We start from the raw sequence: 17,246 nt of genomic DNA on the forward strand, positions 1-17,246 counted from the left end.
CACGAAAGCCACAGAATAGTAGCCGGTACCCTCAAAGGTTTGTTTTTCTTTAGATTTCACTGCAATGCGAATGAATTTACATAACTACGGACATTCAGCAAATTACCTAATAAAATGTCGAAACGAATAGTTTGACAATGATAGCATCAGACAAAGGAATCAGAAATGGTAGGTGCGACATTAACTGTAGCACACAAAAAGACAACTCCTGTAAATAAATTTACATGACAAGTCAACTTCTGTAAATAAATTGCATTGACACGCATGCACAATCTAGAAAATAATAGCAGCTAATATAGTTTAGAACTTATTCCAATTCAGTGACGAAGTGCACATTTCAGGAATGTGCACGAAACGTCCCACATGAACACCACGTACTCTTTAAAGCAAAGAACCAACAGCCTCATGAGTGTGTGATGGCAGCCACAATCATTGCAAGCACACTCTCCTAGAAGACTTTTTCAATGAATGAGAGAGCACCTCCTTTATGAACTCACATGGCAGAACAAAGGCTTGATTGATCGATATGTGAGGTTGAACGTCCCAAAACCATCATATGATCATGAGAGACACCATATAGTGGAGGGCTCCGGAAATTTCGACCACCTGGAGTTCTTCAACCCAAATCTGAGCACACGGCCCAACAGCATTTTCGCCTTCATCGAAAATGCAGCCACCGCAGCCGGGATTCGATTCCGCGGTCTGCGGGTCAGCAGCTGAGTACCTTAGCCACTAGACCACCGCGACGGCACAGCAGTGCGAAGGCTGATATGCTTGCCCCAGCAGCGCATATTTTTTTGTGGGCGGGGACAGGCCTATTTACAACATTTCAGTGGAGATTACACCAGCACCCAGGGAGGTCTTCACCGAAGAATTCCGTCAATGTGGTGTTCATGTTAACATGGTTTTGTTTGCTCACGTAGAAAGCTGTGTTCACCTGAAAAATATTCTAGGCCCTCTCGACTTGGCGCTCTCTGAAACCAAAACTGTGACCAGGCACTATAAAACTGTCTGAAGCTAATTAACCATGGGGCCATTCAGTGAACAACGTTTCCCGCCTTGATAAGAGGGTTGTTAAGTATTAACTACAACAGAAAGAACAAGAACTAAATTATGTGTATCAGTGCATTTTCAACCAGATGGAAGAGTCAAGCTTCAATCAAAGCAGACAGAATTTAGGTGGCGCAGTTGAAGCACGGTGAATACACAAAATATACACGTATTTAATGTTTCTTCTAGGCTTACACACAGATGTCAGCAAAAAAAAAAAAAACTGCTTTTAGGGTATACGCCAGAGAAACGAAAGTGAAGTATCCTAGAAGAAGCCAGGAAAGGGTTTCATTCGTATTGTGCTCTATGATGCTATGTTAGTAGAATAGGATAAATGCTGTTTACATGGCACTAAGGGCAAAAGCTTAGCTCAGTACGGCTTAATTCAAGTGTAAAGCACGATAAAGCCTTTCGTGACCACAAAGACTTGATCAACTGCAGTGACAAGTCTTCTGAAGCTTATAAATTAAGATGATTTCACATAGCGTTGTAATTTTCGGTAGTAGCGTTATGGTCCGTACCCAATCTTGTCCCGTAGTATGAGGCTGTCCCGCAAGAGCACGTCCTTGAAGAAGCCTGTCTCACCCGAATTAGCCCATACCTGTAAATGAAGGGGGCACACATAAAAGCAATATCATTATTGATTCAAATATGAGACACGAGGCCTGAGCTAAAGCTGTATACATGCAGTTCTATCATACTGGATTAGCTCGCACATAACCCGCACGAACATATAGAGATGAGGGAAAATAAATACTAGAAAAATTCCCGTGAACAGCTGTGAAAATGCTTTTCTTGCATGACTGTGAAGCAGTGCTATGAAGCCAGCCAGGTGAGAGTTATATGCAAATACTAATATTTGCATATAACTCTCACCATTACTTTAGTTTCGAATGTTCTGCTTATCTTGTGTGTACTATACGTGAGAAAATACAGTAGTTCCATAGAGTTTGTGTTGCACAACACTTGTACAGTTAAACCTGGATATAGCCAAAGTGAAATATGCCTAGAAAAATTCGTTATAAAGATAATCTCGTTATAGGCAGGTTTGGTACCAAAATTCAAAAAATAAATGCACAAATTAAAAAAAAAAGAGAACTTGGAGCAGAGATAACCCAAAACACTTATTTAGCGGTAAAACACTGCGTTATTATTGCGATAGCAATTACTATATGGATACACTCCGTGAATTTTCGCCGTCGCCGCTATGTTCCACAGCAAATCCAAATTGATAACATGCCCCCGCGCGTAACTTTTACGAGCGGGTAAAGGTGCGTGAGTGCTGTTGAAGCAAAGATCAAATGAGCCGGCCCATATCTATCGCTTGGAGGGCGACATACTGCCGCGCGTATGTGCCAGTGGTGGCCAGAACGAAGCAGCGCAAGTGTCCTTGACCGAGTGCAAAAGACGAAGTCATTGCAGTCTTTTTGATAAAGCATATTTGTTTGAGGCGCTTCGTGTGCTTGTCGATCCCACGTCGTCACACTGGTGGAGGTGCTAAGTACGTCTTCATGCTTGGCACCCCTTCGTGGACCCGACATTTGAGCCCGGAATCGCTACCACCCGTCGACACACCAGTCCACCGTTTCAGTCGCCGTCTGCGAGGCCTGGCTCCCGAGCTCAATCCCTTGCCAGAAACTGCCAGCAATCGCTTGCCGCCTTCAGCCACCATGGCTACTACAGCACCATCGCACATGACCCTTCAGAATCCCATGATTCCTGACTGCTTTCATGGTGAGACCTATGAAGATGCACAATAATGGCTGGACCAGTTCGAACACTGCGCGAAGTATAACCAGTGGGCCACCCCAGAAGACAAGCTCGCGAATGTGTACTTCTACCTTAAAGATAACGCCCAGACGTGATACATCAACAGGGAAAGAAGCACGGCTACGTGGGACGACTTTCACAACCAGCTGATTGACACCTTTACTAGTCTCAACAGGAAGGAGAACGCGCAACGTCTCTTGGAAGCTCGAATTCGAAAACCAAATGAGAGTGTTGCTATGTTCGCTGAGGACATGACACGTCTTTTCGGCAGGGCAGATCCCGAGATGCCGGAAGACAGGAAGCTGCGGTATCTAATGCGAGGCGTGAAGGAGCAACTGTTTGCTGGGCTAGTGAGAAATCCGCCGACCACAGTAGCTGAGTTCACGAAAGACGCCACAGCTATTGAACGAGCCCTACAGCAACGGTACTGCCAGCAGAACCCAGCAGAACTTTCGAGCGAGTAGTCCCGTTACGACTGCGGGGAGCCTCTGCAACAACGACAGGCCTCTGCGGGAAGTCGTCCGGGAGATTTTGAGGGAGGAGCTTCGGCAGCTTGGTTTAATTTCAGCAACCGAACCGACGCCGGCATTGTCCTTTGTCACTGATGTTATCCGGCATGAAGTCCGTCAGGCTCTCTCTTCACCCGGCTATGATGATGTGCGACGACATTTGACTTATGCTGATGCAGTCCGACGCCCCGTCATCGCCTCTTCGGTACAGAACAGAACGTATATTGGGGCTTAAAAAACAACATAAATTAAATGCCTCAGCCTGCACCACCGAGGTATAACAGGCTTAATTCGATGGAAATAAAATGAATAGGGCTTGCGCCAAAGGGTTGATTTGGAGGATAGAAAGGAGATAAGAGGGGAGGAAGGGAAGGGGGAAAAGGGGATGAAGAAAAAAAAAAGGAAAAAGTGAAATACTATCCAGCGCCAACCCGGCCACGGGAACAGGCCGACTTAATCTGCGGGATTTATTTTCATTTTTCATTATGATATGTGGGTTTACAATAATTTTGCTCTCGTGCCTTGTATCTTGACTAACAATTCTTCTTCTTGCGTTTCTCGGGTCTTGTGTGTGGATCTTCCTTCTCCTTCTTCTCGCCGGCTCCACGGGTTGACCTTTGTTCTCTATTATTCCTGCTGCTTGAGAAAAGACTATTAGTCACATGTTGTTCACTCTTTTGAGATACCGTGTTTGTTCGTCGTATGGTTTCTCGATTTATCTGTTTAAAGCCGCCTTCGGTACAGTGGACTCCAATGACTGGACCGCTACCAACCCTGCAAACACAGCCGCTTTCAGCATCGACGACTTTCCCAACAGCACTGATCTCGCCGACAAGACGAATGCCGTTAAGCCAAAATGTGAAGCCCGCAACGTGGTTCAATAGTGGGTTCCCGCTTACCTACCAGCGTTGGAAAACCGATTTGTGGCGTACCGTTGACCGTCGACCGGTATGCTTTCATTGTGGCGAAGCTGGACACGTTTACAGAGTTTGCCGTTATCGCGACGCTCAGTACTCGATGTTCCCTTGCTACCATGATTACCCTACGTACGACGATCGACACACGTACGACACTCCTATGAACGCACCGCCGCAGAATCCAATGAGGCCCGGGTCACGTTCTCCATTTCCTGCACGGGGCACTTCACCTAATCGTCGCAGTTTTGCCGACGTCAACAGGGGCAGGTCCCCTAGCCCCGGACGGGGAAACTAGACACAGCGACCTCAGGGGATGGGGTTGCCAATAATCGAACTTCCGGACAGCCTCCATTGCAGCAGATATATGACAGCTCGAAGCTACCGACGCCGAAGACGACGACAGCAACGACTAATCCGACGAATGAAACAACTGCCGACGTAACCGACGTTATAAGCGCTGACCTGGTCGTTCACATTGACGGCCACCAAGTGACGGCTCTTGTCGACACCGGCTCCCACTTTTCTATAATAAGCCTGCAGCTAGCCGACAGACTAAGGAAGGTGAAGATGCCATGGCACGGACCCAATATAAGAACTGCAAAAGGTCAATTGATGACACCGGTCGGAAAGTGCACGGCCCGACTCTGCATCGCTGGTTCCACCTTTGTCGCCACCCTCGTCATTCTTCAAGAGTGCTGTAAACAGCTCATATTGGGCATGGATTTCTTGCGCGAATACGGGGCTGTGATTGATATCCGTGACATAAGCGTAACGTTTGCTACAAGCTCGGAGACTGCTACAGATGAGGAACACCAGCCACCTTGCTTTTGTATTGCCGATGACGACGTCATACTGCCGCCCCGAAGTTGTTCCTTCGTATCCATGCACTGTGACATCTTACGAAACGGTACTGGCATCGCTGAACACGTCAAGGAGCTCGCATTCACTAGCGGCATTTCTGTTGCCAGGGCTGTCATCACTGTTATTGACGGATGCGCTGAACTCTTATTGACAAATTTCAGTAGAGAATGCCGACACATAGTTAAAGGCACAGGTATTGCTTATTTTGACGAACTCTCTCAAACAGAAGATTGTCATTTAGTGGAGGAAGAAGCTGCGCCTACTATTACTACACCGACACCTGTCCACGTTGGTCCAATGTTATTTTTCATTGAGCGAGACCGCCTTCTTTGCTGATCAACAAGTTCCACGGCTGCTTCTCATCCACATCAAGAGTTGGTGAAACGGCACTGACGAAACACCGCATCATCACGGATTCTGACGCCAGACCCATCCGACGAAATCCTTACCGAGTCGCCCCAAAGGAGCGTGAGGCAATTCAAAAACAGGTGAAAACGATGCTAGAAGATGGAGTTATTCGGCCATCTAACAGTCCTTGGGCATCACCTGTATTACTCGTTAAAAAGAAGGACGGCAGCCTGCGTTTCTGCATTGACTACCGGAAGCTCAATCAGATCACAAAGAAGGCCCTCTACCCTCTGCCGCGTATTGATGATTCATTGGATAGACTACGAAGGGCACGCTACTTTTTGTCCATGGACCTGAAAAGCGGTTACTGACAAATTGAAGTGGATGAGAGAGATCGTGAGAAGACCGCCTTTGTTACGCCCGATGGACTTTATGAATTTCAGGTACTCCCTTTCGGTTTGTGTTCGGCGCCAGCAACATTCCAGCGTCTCATGGACACGGTTCTGTCGAGACTTAAGTGGCAAACCTGCTTGGTGTACCTCGACGACGTGATTGTCTTTTCGGCGACTTTCGAGGAACACTTACGAAGGCTCGAAGCAGTTTTTGAAGCAATACACTTCGCCGGTCTTACTCTAAAACCTGAAAAGTGTCACTTCGGCTTCCACGAACTTCAATTCCTCGGTCACGTCGTGAGCAGTCAAGAGATTCGACCCGACCCAAATAAAATTGCCGCCGTGGCGAACTTCCCGACGCCATCAGACAAAAAATCAGTGCTATGTTTTTTGGGACTCTGTGCCTATTAGCGGCGGTTTATTGCTAATTTTTCGCGTATCGCATGGCCATTGACACAGCTTACTCGGGAAGATACCCCTTTCAGATGGGGCGAAGACCAACAGTAGGCAATTCACGAGCTTCGTCAGCACATGCAAACACCCCCTGTGCTGGCCCGCTTTGATGAAGACGCGCCAGCAATACTTCATACAGACGCTAGTAATGTGGGTCTTGGAGCAGTGCTCGTACAGTCGAAGGACAACAACGAAAGGGTGATCGCCTACGCCAGCAGGACGCTGTCCCGAGTGGAAGCTAACTACACTACGACGGAGAAAGAATGTCTTGCAATGGTATGGGCAGTCCTGAAGTTTCGTCTTTATTTGTATGGCCGCCCATTCACCGTTATCAGCGATCACCACTCTCTGTTGGTTAGTCAACTTGAAAGATCCGTCTGGCCGTCTTGCACGATGGAGTCTTCGGCTCCAAGAATTTGACTTTACTGTTGCTTACAAGTCGGGAAAACAACACAACGATGCTGACTGTCTTTCTCGGTCGCCTGTTGAGATGGCATCCCCAGACAACGACGATGATGATACGGTCTTTCTGGGAATAGTGGACACTTCCGCCTTTTCTCAACAGCAGCGTGACGATGCTGAACTGCTACCACTCATAAATACCCTGCAAGGGCGAACGAATAGCGTGCCGAAGTTATTTGCGAGAGGGCTGCCGTCGTACTGCTTGCGAAATGGCGTTCTTTATAAGAGAAACTTTTCGACCGCCGGCAGCAGCTACTTGCTTGTGGTTCCTTCTTCGTTTTGCCGTGAGGTACTACAAGCCTGCCACGACGAACCTACCGCTGGTCACTTGGGTTACGCAAGAATATTGGCGAGAATAAGGCAGAACTATTACTGGCCAAGACTTTCCGAAGTTGTCAAAACTTACGTGCAGGCATGTCTAGATTGGCAGCATCGCAAGCCACCATCCATCAAACAGCTGGCCTGCTGCAGCCTGTCCAAGTGGCGGCGACACCGTTCGCACAAATTGGCATGGATTTTCTGGGCCCTTTCCCAAAGTGTGCCACTAGAAACAGGCGGATGATTGTCGCCACGGATTACCTGACCCGATACGCGGAGACAGGCGCTGTGCCACAGGCAACGGCAGCTGAAGCAGCGCAATTTTTCATCAAAGCCATCGTCTTAAGACATGGTGCTCCCGCAATCGTCATCACCGACAGAGGTACTGTGTTCATGGCCGAGCTTTTGGACACCATTTTCCGACTAAGTGGTACAGCTCACAGAAAGACAACGGCGTATCATCCCCAGACCAACGGTCTCACTGAACGCCTCAACAAGACCCTGGCTGACATGATAACCATGTACATAGATGTAGGGCACAAGAACTGGGACGTCATTTTGCCCTACGTCACGTTCGCGTACAACACGGCTCGTCAGGAGACCACTCGGAAGACACCCTTCAGTCTCCTTTACGGACGCGAGGTTACGACAACATTAGACGCAATCCTCCCTCATGAAAATGATGGCAATGAGACGAACGCCGAAGAGTTCACCCAGCTAGCAGAAGAAGCCAGACAACTTGCCAGGTTGCGAATCACCAAACAACAAGATGACGATGCCAAACATTACAACCTCAGGCACAGACCCGTCATATACAACATGGACGACAAAGTATGGGTCTGGACACCAATGCATCAGCGTGGGCTCTCTGAAAAGCTGTTGCGAAGATACTTCGGACCCTATAAGGTCCTGCGACGCATCAGTGATGCCAACTACGAGGTTGTTCCGGACGACGTGCAGTGTTCGAAACACCGCAGACATTCACCAGAAATTATCCATGTGCTTCGGATGAAACCTTATTTTCAGTGACTAACTGTGCAGTTTTGGTTTCACCTTGCTTCTCGAACGTTTAACATCGGGGCGATGTTTATTTTTTCAACGGGGGAATAATGCCGCGCGTATGTGCCAGTGGTGGGGAGAACGAAGCAGCGTGAGTGTCCTTGACCGAGTGCAAAAGACAAAGTCGTTGCAGTCTTTTTCCTGCGATCGATAAGGCACATTTGTTTGAGGCGCTTTGTGTGCTCGTCGATCCCGCATCGTCACAATACGATAAAACCCCCTACGTGTTACAACTGCCGTCAAATGCTCAAATGAAAAAAAAAAAAAAAAAAACACCCATCCTGAACGAGCATGAAAAAATGAGGGGGGTAGCTTGAGTAGCAATAGTGAACATTGATTTTTAGGGCATGGCCGCGATCGCTGGTGCGTGTCGATCTCGGCAAGCATCAGTGCGCTTTCAACGCAAAGAGACTGTGTGAAAAGAGCACTTCTCCCTTGGAGCGGCCGTATTATACAACGGCGTTTTGTAGGAGTTCCGCGATATGGGATCTAAAGGAGTTAGTGCCAGCCTTACTTCGTATAGCATTACAATTTGTTGCTGTCGCATTCATTGCATTACATTCAACGCGCCATCGTGTCGTTGGCAGAACTAATCGGCTAACTGCAAAGGCTACATTCCCACAAACTCCCGGCGTGGTGAAAGACGGAATTGCGAGATGAGTCGACCTCCAGAGATCCGTCATGGTCTCCGTGGTTTCGAAGCGATCTGTGCCTAATCTGTTATACCCTCAGTAGTGACGACACAGTTGTTCGCATTAAAAAAAAAAAGAAGCGAAGCTTAACGTTGTTGGGGGCCACACCATGCGCGTGCAGGGAAAGCATGCACGCGCGCACAACGTTAAAAACGAATAGCGAACGATGCGGATACTATGGAAAACTATTCGGTAATGTACCCTCCATATGCAGCCCAGCTCCACATATGTGACACTAACTAAGAGTGTGGCCCACTGCCAATGCAAAAGTAGCTTTCTTATTTTGTTTTTGGTTTGGAGAGAGGGGGAGGGCACATCGATGCTTCCGCGGCGTGGCAAGAACAGCGGCAACACCGGCTCGTGGGCCGCAAGCCCGCCTGCCTATTTTGAGCACACCCACGTGCAATAATGAGCGCTCGCTCTCGCCTGGAAGTCGCCAGGGCCACAAGCGCGCCGGGCACGCCGCCGCAGTCACTACTTGCTTCGACAGCGGCGGGGCAACCATAGAAGATGCATGCTTGTGCCAAATGACGAAATCCGGGGCAACATTCCTAGTTTCTCTGTGGCGAAAATTCGTCATATTAAAGATGTCTCTTGCTAGTATATTGTTACATAGGAGCGGCAAGATCACGTGCTTCTATGTAGTAAGGGCGGAGAACCGAAAAACTTCAATATAGCGAGAAATTTGTTATATGAAGGTTGGTTAAAGCAGGTTTAACTGTATTGAGTTTTTCTTGATTTGTATCAACTATAATTTAATTTGAAGTGCTGAATAAATTTAGCAAAGATAAGGAGAAAGCCCACACAAGGTTCTTGAAGTCATGACAACTTATGCCTTCATATAACAAACTAAGATATAACGAATTATTGGTTATAACAAAGTAAATTAAAGATAGCTCCGTCATAGATGCAGTGCTACATATATATGTGTATAATGAATTTTTGTATATAGCAAAGTATTTTCGTAGCAGGTATGACTGTTATAATAAGGTGTGAGAGTACATAGCTCTAGTACGACTTTGTAAATCCAAGCTTTATGACAATCACAAGCTTGTTTCCCGGCATGGGTGTACCTTTTCCGACTCAACGCCTCCCATGTCGGAAGGCGGAGAAGTGCGCCCTTGCTCCTTGGCCTTCGTTTTGGCATCTGCTTCCTCGTTCGATGTGAAAAAGGGCGGGTTGCAGACGCACACGTCAAACTTGTGGGACTCTGTCTTTTCCACGGCCTCAACGAGTGAGTCAACCTCCAACACTGCGTCGTCGTAAACGAAGTAAGCCTATTGTGAATACATTGCAATTCTGCAGGAAATGTACGACGACAGACCTGTCAACTGAAAAATTTGAATAGTCATGAGCTGCAACGACTGAATTTTGTCGGAAAATGCTAGGCACATTAGTTACTCAAGATGTTGACCGTTAATTCAGCACAACTAGAGTCCCTGTGGCCTATCAGCCCAGGGTGCTGTGATGATGAACTCATGATAATGCCCTGGTTTAATCCTGATTCTGATAACCTCATTTAGATGGAAGCAAAATGCAAGGACACTCTCCAAGTATTTTGAGATGCACGTTAAACCCAGCAAGTCAAAATTACCATTGAGTCCCTCGCTACAAGAGGCATCATTGTCCTATTATGGTTTTGGCATGAACAGTAGACTCTCAATAAACGAAACTTGAAGGGACCATGAAGGTGTCTTCCATTTAACAAGAGTTCTGTTCACTGAGAGATAATGCAAGTACAAAAGCAATCGAATAAGAGTCAGTTGTTCCATTTAAGTCTCAGTTCCATTTTAAGAGATTTCCATTTATTAAAAGTGAACTGTAAAATACCACATCCTAATTTTATTAAACACAACAGATTTTGTCAAGCTGTGATGCAGCAAAGTGGCCCCCTGCTATAGAATTGAAGCTAAAACAACCTGCAACACTGAACGACAAAACTTTTGTGAAGTTTACTTGTAAAATATTTCAGTTGTAGTGGCAGCTACGCGTTATTCTTGTCCTGATGTGAGGATCATCTTTGTTTCGACGTAACAACGGCACTCACGTTAGAGCAGATACATCAGTTTTATTGCCATGTAGTGCACGATACGGTGTGATGTTCATATCATGAGTAGTGGCCCTAGGAATCTACACGCAACGCTTGATTGTACCTTACAGAATCATGGCTGTACTCATGTAATGTTTACCACATTGATATTGAAGTGGACATACAGCACTGCAGCACAATTGGCTTTCTCCTGACATGATGCTTGTATTGGATCTCTTTCTTAAGCAGTCTGAAACACTGGCATAGGTCTGGGGCAGAAAACTTGACTGCCATGCACAATGTCAAAGTTCAATTCTGACTTGAGCTAGGATTTTTATTTTTTTGCTTCTATAAGGATCTTTCAAATTGCCACCAATGGAGGCACCTGATTTTTGACGACACACACTTTTTAATGCTGTCGTATGAAGATTTCAAAAGTCTTGGTCGCGCATGCCTGCATACCACGGGCAGCAATATGAAATGTCTCACATATGGCTGGAGGCAATGATTTCATGACATATGCAACAGTAACATCACGTTATTCATGTCAAGATCTGTAAATTGCATTTCTCATATGCTCAGGTCCTTCTATGCTAATTCTAGAGCACAACAATTACAGGAGATGGCCAAGAGAGTTCCCAGACATAGGCGGCTGGATAGATAAAACAGGTACCGAAATATAAACTGCAAAAGTGCCTTTTGGTTCGCAAAAAAAATCTTTCACATTTAATAATAAACACTTCGTTTTGCCACCAACTATTTATTACTGCGATTTTGTAGGTGAAGCCACCCTACGAGTCTGCAGGATGTAGTAGGTTTTTGTGGATTTAATCGTTATCCCTTCAGCACGAAAGGAAAGTAACAAATTAAAATGAATGAATAATTACTCCTTTACCCATTCATTACAATAGTTCGTCTCACAAATTTTTTTGTACAACCACTCCCGTCTATTTTCTCTCTCCCAGTCGTTTGATCTGAAAGTTACGCCACTGCTGTACCTTAACGAAAATATGAGAAACAAATGCAATAAGCTTATTTCTGAGATCTCAACTGCTTTTCACGGCAGAATGTACAGCGGCGCATGCAAAGAAGGATCATCAGCATGTGCTCACCTTTGATGTGCTCCTCGAGGCTGTTGCGGGTGACATTTTCTGCGGCCGAAGTGGCGGCGGCGGAATCCGTCTCCGTACCCACGAAATCCCATCCACACTGCTTGTGGCCCAGCAGCGCCAACACGCACGATGCTCCCGTTCCTGTAGGCAAAATGTGCCAGTCAGGCCACGTTAATACGCTAGCCATCTCCAGAAGAGCTATGGATGGCTTGAATCACTGTACAGTGTCTTACTATCATTGACTACAACCCAAGATATGATCTAAAGTTTGCCTAGAACCGTCGTTGCCCGTCCATAAACTATTTTCATAGATGGTTCGGCCAATTGCAGTAGATTCTCTGTAAAAGGAAATATAATAAACAAGGTAGCTGCTTAAATAGAACAACTGTATCTTGTATAATTGGTCTAGCACTAGTATTCTCCACCACAGTTCATCTCTCGGTAGACGAAACTCCTGACAAATGGAACATTCTCCAAGCCCCTTCATGATTCGTTTCATGAGGGTCTACTGTGCACTCCCTTACTGTCAAGCACTCCCGCGTGTAGCCTCCTGATAGAGTTTATTGAAGATCCTGACGTGAGCACTCAGCCAAAGAAAATGCAGTCAGAAAATACGTACCAATATATTCTAATATACCTAGTATTTACATTATAAGTGAGAAATAACTTGGACTTGAAACAAAACCATTTGGTATTATTCACTTACACAGGCGATGGATAAGCAAGTGATGGTTTTGTGGGTGAAGTGTGCATTCATTTTCAGGCTGTAATTGTGGCCAAGAATATGACGTAGTCATTCTCTAGTGACAAACAGTTACCTAGAACCAAATCAAGAACCTGGTTAGCCAATACTCTAGCTGGCATGAAGAGGACAAAGTGGGATGGGGCATGGCACGTAACGCGGGGGGTCATGCAGGTGAGTGATAGCTTCTTAGAGCGATGAGATAGATACAAAAAAAAAAAAAAGAAAGAGAATGAACTCCTGTGGTGAAATAAAAAAAAAAAAAAACACATGGCCTGTAATGCGGGGGTCATGGCACGTAACGCGGCATGTAACGCGGGGGTCATGCAGGTGAGTGATAGCTTCTAAGAGCAATGAAATAGATTTAAAAAAAGGAAAGATAATTAACTCCCTTGGTGAAATTAAAAAAAAATTATGGCAGCTTCGTGTGAAGGAAGTTCGGAGCTGAGCAGCCTTCCTTGGTTCTCTTGAGTTCTCGCTTTCGTTTCTCCTCTCTATCTTGCTCTTTTTTTCTCCATTTATTTCTGCTTGCTTCCCATTTTTTCCACTTATTTCTCATTTCATGTTTCTCACTTGCTTCCTCTCTTTAAACACAAAAGTATTTTATGCCAGGGTCTACCAAGACTTGAGCGATGTATTTCCATCACGGATATGACGTCATAAAATTTATACGACCTAATGAGAAAGAAAAACACCAAAAAAAGTTTATTCGCCGAGCGTTGAACCTCTGATTCCTTGAGAAACGAGGAAAAGCGCCCAATGCTTTAGCGACTGAGCTATTGAAACATTTGTTGGGCTCATTATGAATACGCCTTATATCTTTCACACATTTCCTCTCCGCCACGCTCTCTGTTGGCGAAGTGGGACGGTGCCGCCGTCTGTGAGTGCTCAACAGAAATAATGTAGCATGACGCAGTTAAAGCATGGTGTCTGAGATTGCATGCTGGCGCGTAGTCTTGGAGGCCATAGTTAAAGCTTCTCGACAGCAGTGAAAATCTCTGACCAAGCGAAAATCGGAGAGTCGCCGACACAGTTATGTTCTTTGTCTTTCGCTTCGTGTTAGCGCGTGTCAGCTTATTATTGAGGTTTTGCAGCTTCCACATGCACCAACGATGTTTCACTGCTGACTACATCGAGTGTGATAGCACAGACTTATTTATTAAAACTTCTGCGGTAAGCACTGCAGCAAGGTGACAACGCAGATTCTCCAATGTCGTGCCTCAGTGGAGTGAAACTGAGACCAGCAGGACGTGGAACGCCAGCACCTGTTCACGGCTCAAGCTACAAACCTCTGCATCCCACGTTGCTGAAGCGTGCGATACGAGTGAGCGCTGGCGTAGGTTTCAGGAACGCACATCGTGCTGTTTCTTTGATCAACTGAAGATTGTTGAAGATGCAGATATTGACTAGAAGTATTTTGTGTGTGCTTGTTAATGTCATTTTTGTGCATAACTAACGATACACTGTGTTCAGGTCCATGTTAAAATCTTCAGTTACCACAAGGGTTAAACGATGATTATAGGTGATAGAAGTCGCAATGAAGACGTGCCACTAGGTTGATTGATATGTGGGGTTTAACGTCCCAAAACCACCATATGATTATGAGAGACGCCGTAGTGGAGGGCTCCGGAGATTTTGACCACCTGGGGTTCTTTAACGTGCGATGTGCCACTAGGTGTCAGCATAGCTGTGTCTACATCAAATGATGCTATAGCTCCGAAACTCCCATAGAAATCACACAAGCTCTCATATATTTGTACATAATAAGCATTACTGCTATAAAGACAGGTATCACTTTTGTGTTATACTAGTTTCTAAGATCAGCCATGCTTTGTATATTCTGATACGCAATTTTGCCTGAACTAGGCCAAGCAATGGCAGTGCTCAGCATGTAATATCATCATCAAAGTGCTCAAAGAACAAGAGGAAGAAGACTTTTCCTTGGTGCACACACACACTCAATACGCTACAGATGGCAGCGTACGACAGCCTGTGCCTCTGAAGTGCTGCAAAACTTGGAAAAAATAAAATAAAAAAATAAGCCCACGAGCACAACCACCACTCAACCACCAAAATACAGGAGGAACCAAAAATACCTGGGAGAGGCAATTTTGTAATGAACAAAGAGATGGGATAACGACGAACTGGAAAGCTATTGCCAACACTTGCTTTCTTTTTACAATTAGTGCAAGAACTTTCTTTTCCTTATTCTCCCATGATATCAGATTAATTAATTACAAAGCTCTAGCTGGTTAGAACACTGTCTTTGTTTCATTTGTACAGACTAAAAAATAATAATCTTGCTTCTTTTTTTCTTTTTTACCCCGCCCCTGCCTCTCCTTAGTGGACAACACAGAAAAGCACAAATTTGTCTAGACTAACAAAAAAATTTTGTTTAAAATTCTTGGTTCTTCAATTTCATGCAAACAAATTGGTTATTCGAGGGGAGAATGGTGATTAAAATTTCGTCATTTCAGATTGTGCACTGCAACTACAGTGTTGAAACATCACTATTTTAACTGATAAAGACAAAGGCTGGGAAGACGTCATCAAAATTTTAGATGTCGTGGTGAGGCAGTGGGAAAGATTCATGGCAGCAGTGCCACTTTTGTTCCCGATTCTTCTGTACCTTAGCAAGCCTCTGCTCATGAATGCAGATTCTTTTATGGCATTGTGTGAGGGTGATTTATTGAGACAGATTGAGTGATGTTTTTTAATTTAGTGCTTGTTAAATTGTCTTTCTCTCTTCCACCCCAGGTGGACGAAAATCAGTGCGTATGGACATACGAAGCAGTATAAACTGAAAAAAAAAAAAAAACACATGCTTTTTTTTACTCTTCTCACTATCAAAATACACGTGTGCTACATGACGAACTGATCCAAGGCTCAATAAAAGCTTGTCACAAATTTGATTGCTGCTTGCAATGGCGAAACCCGTGAAAAAGTACAGCTAAATACCATTCATCCAGCAGTAGAACCAATGCGGGCCTATTATTACAAGCAGCAACTGCAGTGTCACACACATTTTGATCCAAAATAATCACATTTGATATATGCAAGCTTATGTAACTGTCGCATGTATAAACACCAGACTCTGGAGTTCTGCAGACACGAAGTGCCACCGTTCGGCGCAGTGTTGGGTAGTGCAAACCCCGACTCCCATGCACAGTTAGCTGCGCAACCAGGTGAAACTAGCGCGTGCGCAAGAACGATTGAGCGAAATCTTCGCTGTGTTTGCCCATTTAACACCAAAAAAAAAGATTTCTCTCGGCTATTCGGACATGTCACTGAACCCCCATGAAGTGCTTGCTGATTCACTTGCCAAAACTACGATGAAAACAAGAGCAGACGCAACAGCTGCTCGATTTATACGAAAAAAAAAAAAAAAAATGCAGTTGACGCTATGCATTGTGAATTGCCACAGATGCAAAGGACTTCAGATTTACCGATTTCCATAGCTTTTGCGAAGCAAAACGGCAAAAGAGCTGGATACGGGATGTTGCGAACATGTTGCATAAGCGAATTACTCATGTTCCTTACAGCTGGTCGCATGATGAGAAAGTGTGATAACCTAGGTATCCTGTTATTGTTTTTAGTAGCCTTGACGGAGAACCGTGGCAACGTTCATTATGAAGCTCGATAGAGCCTCTGACCATGGTGGCGCCATGCAACACTAGACTGTAGCACGTGCGATAAACATCGCACATGCCGCGGCTATCGGTCGCGACATGCCGCGACCGATAACCTGAAGTCGTCGCCATCACGCAGTATTGCACACGTATGCTTTGAAGGCTCTAAGTTCTGGCTTTAATATGGCAACAGGTAACATGTATGTCAAACAGGTAAATCGCAAAATGTTAGTCGTGACCACAATAAGGTTTTTCTTGACATTGGTCTCCGCAATTGCCGGAGTTATCTCAGAGGCCTTGGTCTTGCCTTTCGTACATCGTAAAAGTGGAGATGCAAGTATCCCCATTTGCGGTATATATAAACAGAAGACAACCATCAACATAACATTCTAAGATTCGTAATAAAACAGTTCAATGCACAGGAAGCGAGAGATAGATTAACAATGCAACTGAAAAGGTGCAAATCACCGGGGCTATTCGTGCCGCAGATAGAGCGAACTTCGTACCACTGATTGTAAGATACGTTGCTCATGTATGCACTTAATGCCTTTGGCATCGTGTGTATGCCCAAATTTAATGCATTTAGGCATTACAAAACACTCGTCAGAGCGCTTGCCTCAAACTTGTTGTCATGCGATGCTCGCTTGCACTTAAACTGCGAGTTGCAGCACGTCGAAATAATGTAAACACCTTTTGCATCGTGCCTTCAGTTTGCTTTAATGAGCTTCCTACTTTTCTGAAGCGAGGTTGGATTGACGGAAGAAGCTTCACAGGTCCTTGATTTTTAGGAACCCACGCCTCAACTGCAATGAAAGAGTAGAGCTTATGCACGTTCACAAGCGGATGGCTCTCCTTGCACTATCCAGTTATGCCCAGCGCGGCGATGAGGGCGCTGATGGCGGC

The 17,246-nt window shown here is 45.4% G+C and overlaps 1 protein-coding gene across 1 annotated transcript in view; it reads right to left on the reverse strand.

The window, feature by feature from the left end:
- Positions 1–17,246, reverse strand: part of LOC119170013 (RNA N(6)-adenosine-methyltransferase mettl16) — a 33,718-nt gene that overhangs the window by 14,981 nt on the left and 1,491 nt on the right. Inside the window, exons 2-4 of the mRNA XM_037421031.2 lie at positions 11,973–12,113; positions 9,905–10,083; positions 1,572–1,651 (exon numbers count right to left, since the gene is read on the reverse strand). Coding sequence (XP_037276928.2) covers positions 1,572–1,651; positions 9,905–10,083; positions 11,973–12,113 — 400 coding nt within the window. The remainder of the gene's footprint in view (positions 1–1,571; positions 1,652–9,904; positions 10,084–11,972; positions 12,114–17,246) is intronic.

The sequence above is a fragment of the Rhipicephalus microplus genome, unplaced genomic scaffold (assembly GCF_043290135.1).
Source record: "Rhipicephalus microplus isolate Deutch F79 unplaced genomic scaffold, USDA_Rmic scaffold_21, whole genome shotgun sequence".
Taxonomy (NCBI): Eukaryota; Metazoa; Arthropoda; class Arachnida; order Ixodida; family Ixodidae; genus Rhipicephalus; species Rhipicephalus microplus.